This window comes from Octodon degus, unplaced genomic scaffold (genome assembly GCF_000260255.1).
Source record: "Octodon degus isolate 3935 unplaced genomic scaffold, OctDeg1.0 scaffold00028, whole genome shotgun sequence".
Classification (NCBI taxonomy): Eukaryota; Metazoa; Chordata; class Mammalia; order Rodentia; family Octodontidae; genus Octodon; species Octodon degus.
In genome coordinates, this window is record NW_004524604.1 from 2,717,041 (window position 1) to 2,721,661 (window position 4,621).

Here is a 4,621-nt window from a genome sequence, read left to right on the forward strand (position 1 = left end):
AGGTTTCTACAGCTAGTACACTGGTGGGAGGCACCAGGATTTGAAACCCTGAACTTTGGGTTGACATTGCCTCCTCTCTTCCATACAAATGCTTTTATATTTTAGCATATCACTTTATTCGGTGATTAGATAAACCAAATGGAGGGTAAAAACCTGATGTTTGAGCTCAAAATGTTCCAATAGTATTTGCAAATGCACACAATTGATACCTGAAGAATTGACAAAACAACTTCTGCCTGATGTTAAATTGCTTGCTCAAAATGCTTTGCTACATAGGAACACTTGCCAGCTCACTTGTCAGTTCCCTGCAAGGCAGTGGCCTTCTGCAGGGGACCTGGGAGGAAACCTTCGAGGATTACTAGTGCTGCACTGTGTCCTAGTATGCCTAGCAAAATATTTCTAGAAAGCTGAAGAATTTCCCATATCACATTCATTGCTCTGCCACACCAGTTTTGGGAAAAGAGGAAGGCTACAGAAAGAGAAGAATGAACCTCTTTTGCAATAAGTATACACTTTTAGTATATCTATTAACATATTATACATTTCCAAGTTGTTTTCTTTTTTTGTAAGAAGTAATGTATTTTTTTGCAAAATGCAAAGTATATGAGATGCTGGCACATTAGTCTTACATTTACCCTTGAGGATTAGAATTCTTGCTGATAAGAAATGAGCTATAAAATATGGATACCATATCTCAAGTATTTAAGGATAAAGTGATAAACATGCAGATGGGGCCATTAATGAACATTAATTGCTTTAAATTAGGTTTTATTGTGCAGTGGGTAAATTGGAAAGTACACATTTGCATTGGTAATAGAAAATTAATTTAATGTTCAGGAAGCAAAATATCACCTGATGTGCTAAAACCTGTTATTTGTGGTAGATTTAAAAGGAAACTTGAAGGGCACAGTGTATTAAAATAAAATAAACAATGCCAGAGGCACACACATGTGCAAACAAAAAGAATATAAGAAGTATAAGTTGTTATTAAGGTTTTTTATATCTGTGTGTGTGCATGTGTGTGTGTGCGTACGTGCGTGCGTGTGTGTGTGTTTGTGTGTGTGTGTGTGTGTGTTTAACTACTCAATCCTACCTCCTACCACATCTAAAATCAAATTGGAATGGGTCAGATTGCCAAGAAAAACACAGGACACCTAGCTAAATTTGAATCTTAAATAGTGAATCACTTATTTAGTAAGGGCATGTCCCAAATATTTCACAGAGGCCAAATTTTCATGGATATACTTGTACTAAAATTCTTAAATTATTTATCTTAAATTCAAGTCCAACCAGGCCTCCTGTATTTATATTTGTTAAATATGACAAGTCCAAAAAAAGTTCTTCATTTCCCTAAGGTATAGAGCCGACCCTGCCTATCAGCATAATGTTGCCAAAAGAAGGTGTTTAGAGTTCTCCTATGTTTTGCAGTGGAAGTACTCTCTGACTTTTCTTCTTAATTATAACACATTTGAAGAATTGCTGTTTATTTGTGATAAAATCTCAGGTAGAATATACATATAGATCACATAAAAATACATGCACATGATTATTCATTCTAATATACATTGTTAGATAGGTGGTGTGATTAGCAGTTACACACTTATTGTATACAGCATTATAACATCAATGGATCTCTTCTCAGAAGCATTTGTGTATGAAGAGCACATTTAGGCAGTTAGCAATACAGTGAACATGTTACAAATGCTATATATAGAGCTACAATCTCAAAAAAGTTCAACCCAATTCCATCTGTTGAGTTGTGTACTGCTTGATAAATGTTCCTGATTTACAACAGCCTTCTAGAAAGAGCAGAGAAAAGCAACAAGGGCCCATTAGCGACAGAAGCAATTACAGAAACTCACTTAGGAGCAGCACTACCATTCCTGCCATCACATGCACACTGCATATATTGCACCTTCCTGAGTTGAACTTGGAAACTGGCAGCCAGATGCAAGCTGGCATGGTGACTCCACCCTAGGCTGGTCTTCACTGATGGTAGTAGTAATCTTGACCATCATAGCCATCATAGCCACGCCCTTTGTAGTAGCTGTATTCATCTTCATAGGGTCGGTAATTGTCGCCACGAGGCCCCCCATTCTCATTGTCATAGACTTCATACCCAGCGTCGTATTCAGCACCAGCTGTTTGCTCGTACTCACCCCCATACTCAGCTGTGGTAGTCTTCCCATAGGGTGTAGTACCATCGACCTTGGGAGGTGGGGTTGTGGGTTCAAACCCAACACCTAGAGAGGCTATTGTCTTTGAGATGTCAGTGCTTGGCACTACCGTTAAAGTAGTTCCTGCTGTGGTGGCTGCTGTGTCACTTTCTTCACCCCCTTCTTCTCCATTGTCTGCACCACTGCTGCCATTACCATTCTCCACCTCTGTGCTGTTGGTGCTGGTGCCATTCACAGCTTGTTCATTTTCATCCACTTCTGCTTCATTTTCCTCATTTTCATTCTCTTCTTCCTCCTCCTCTTCATCACTTTCCTCTTTCTTAGCAGGTTTTGTTCCTATATCCCCAGCCTGGAAAGAAAGATTTGAGGGAATCTAAATTTAAGCATAAAACAGTTTCAACTTCAGGCCATTGCTGTACCCAGCACAGTACTCCGTGCTTGACAGCCTTATTCCTGTTATCACTGAATGCTGGCCGCTCTAACTTACTCTAGGGCTGGTGAGTGCTCTGACACCTTGGGGAGATATGCCTGAGAAACTTTCTTGGGTGAAGCCACTTGCTGCAACTTTGCTATTCATTGCCCATCCTTGGTCTTCTATTAAAATGTAAAGAGTCAATGCAAGGTCAAGGGAAGAGAACTGCTGGTAGATCTTTCCTTATTTGCAAATAAGGAAATGATGCCTGTTCTTGCATTTTCAATGAGTTAATGGAGACAGTATCAAATACCATTATCAAATACTATGTATACAGTGTTGGGATAACCTGGAACTTCCATGAAGAAAAAAAAAAAAACTGGCTTAACCTTTGCGGGGCATTATTACCTTCTTTGGAAGCTGGATTGCAGCTAACCCTATGTACTCTGTTCCAGCAGTGACCTCTTCTCCATAGCCAGGTGTCGCAGTAGAAAGCGTGGTATTCTCAGCTTCAGATTCTTCATCTTCGTTCCCATTAGAATCCTCATTGTTTTCTTCTTCATTTGAAGTCTCCTGGTGAAAATATCCAAGCAAGAAAACTTATTGTAGCTAGAAGGTAGCTCTAGCTTTATTGGAGCTGTGAATCATTCTGAAAAAATCTGTGTAGCCCTCAGCACCTCACTGTTCTGTCTCTGCTTCTGCCATTTGCACATCTCACTTCTAAGAACTCAAAGGTATCTGATCCTATTATCTACCACATGAAAGCATGTCTTAGATTTTTCTGCTTGCTGTTTTACCAACTCAAAGGTATTTTTGTTTCAAACACCTGACACAAGTCACTCTTTCTGTGGAAATTAAAAATTAGTCAACAAAATTCTTAGTAGTGTGTTATATTATTGTGTAAAGACTATTTAAAAATTATACTCTTCAATGAATACTTATTATATCTGTGAACATTATATTAACTTGTCTTAATTCCACATTCTTAGGGCGTTGTGTAAGTTAATTTCCAGATGTAACTCATAGCCAATATTAAAAGTCAAGAGTTTGTATTTATAGACCTTAGTACCTTTAAGTGAATATTGGAAACTATATTCATTTTAAATGATTTTAAGAGATTGTAGTGTTAAGATAACTTTAATATTTCAAGCAAACAAAACCCAGATTTAGCTTGTCTTATTGCCACAGCATGACCAACAAAAAATATTTTTGTTTCATTTTGCTAATACCAGAGCTACCCCATAGCTATGTCCAAGCTAACTGTGTCCAGACACCACAAATACTATTATATCTGCCTAGGTTTTCATTCTGGGGCTTTATTTCAAAGGACTAAACCTTTGAGTGGTATAAGGAGATGCTATTAGCATGTGGGGACAGATTTAAGCATATACTAGCTGGGTCCTGTAGCCTTGCTTCACAGGCAAGAAGTTCTGAGGTCTACTGGGAGAAATGACCTGTGTATAGTCAATTAGGTGGCTGAAAGAAACAGGTGTTTATGAGAATGTGGGGCAGCAGGAGCCCTCACACACTGACAGTGGAAATTGACATCATTCGATCTGTTTGGGAAGCTGTTTCATTCCATCTGCAAGGTTGAACATATGTATCTGTGTTGACTCAAGAATTTCACCTTTTGGCAAATGGCCTCCCTATGGGAATGAAGATACTCACCAGAAGTTCTATAATGTTCATAGGAATACTCTTTGTAATAGCCCTAACTTAGAAGCTACCTAAATGTTCATCAACACAGGAATGATACATTTTAATGTATTCATATATGAAATCCTAATAAGACCAAATGATTAAAACTGGCAGAACAATACAGATGGATCTCTGAAGTTGATAGAAGAAAGCACACATAAAAGAGCCAACATAAGGGCCATCCAAATAGCTCAGCAGATTAAAGCATCTGTAAGCAGGCATAGGGGCCAGGGGTTCAATTCCCAGGCCTGCCATGCTGGCTCTGCCCCCAGGGCATGCTGAGATGGCAATTGAGACTAAGCCTGGTGACACGCGCCTGTAATCTCAGCTCTTG

At 38.9% G+C, this 4,621-nt stretch overlaps 1 protein-coding gene across 1 annotated transcript in view; it reads right to left on the reverse strand.

Moving 5' to 3' along the window:
* Window positions 1–1,935: 1,935 nt before the first annotated feature.
* Window positions 1,936–4,621, reverse strand: part of Ibsp (integrin binding sialoprotein) — an 8,263-nt gene continuing 5,577 nt past the window's right edge. The window contains exons 5-6 of the mRNA XM_004629158.2: window positions 2,998–3,162; window positions 1,936–2,526 (exon numbers count right to left, since the gene is read on the reverse strand). Of these exons, the coding sequence (XP_004629215.1) occupies window positions 1,987–2,526; window positions 2,998–3,162 (705 nt within the window). The 3' untranslated portion in view covers window positions 1,936–1,986. The remainder of the gene's footprint in view (window positions 2,527–2,997; window positions 3,163–4,621) is intronic.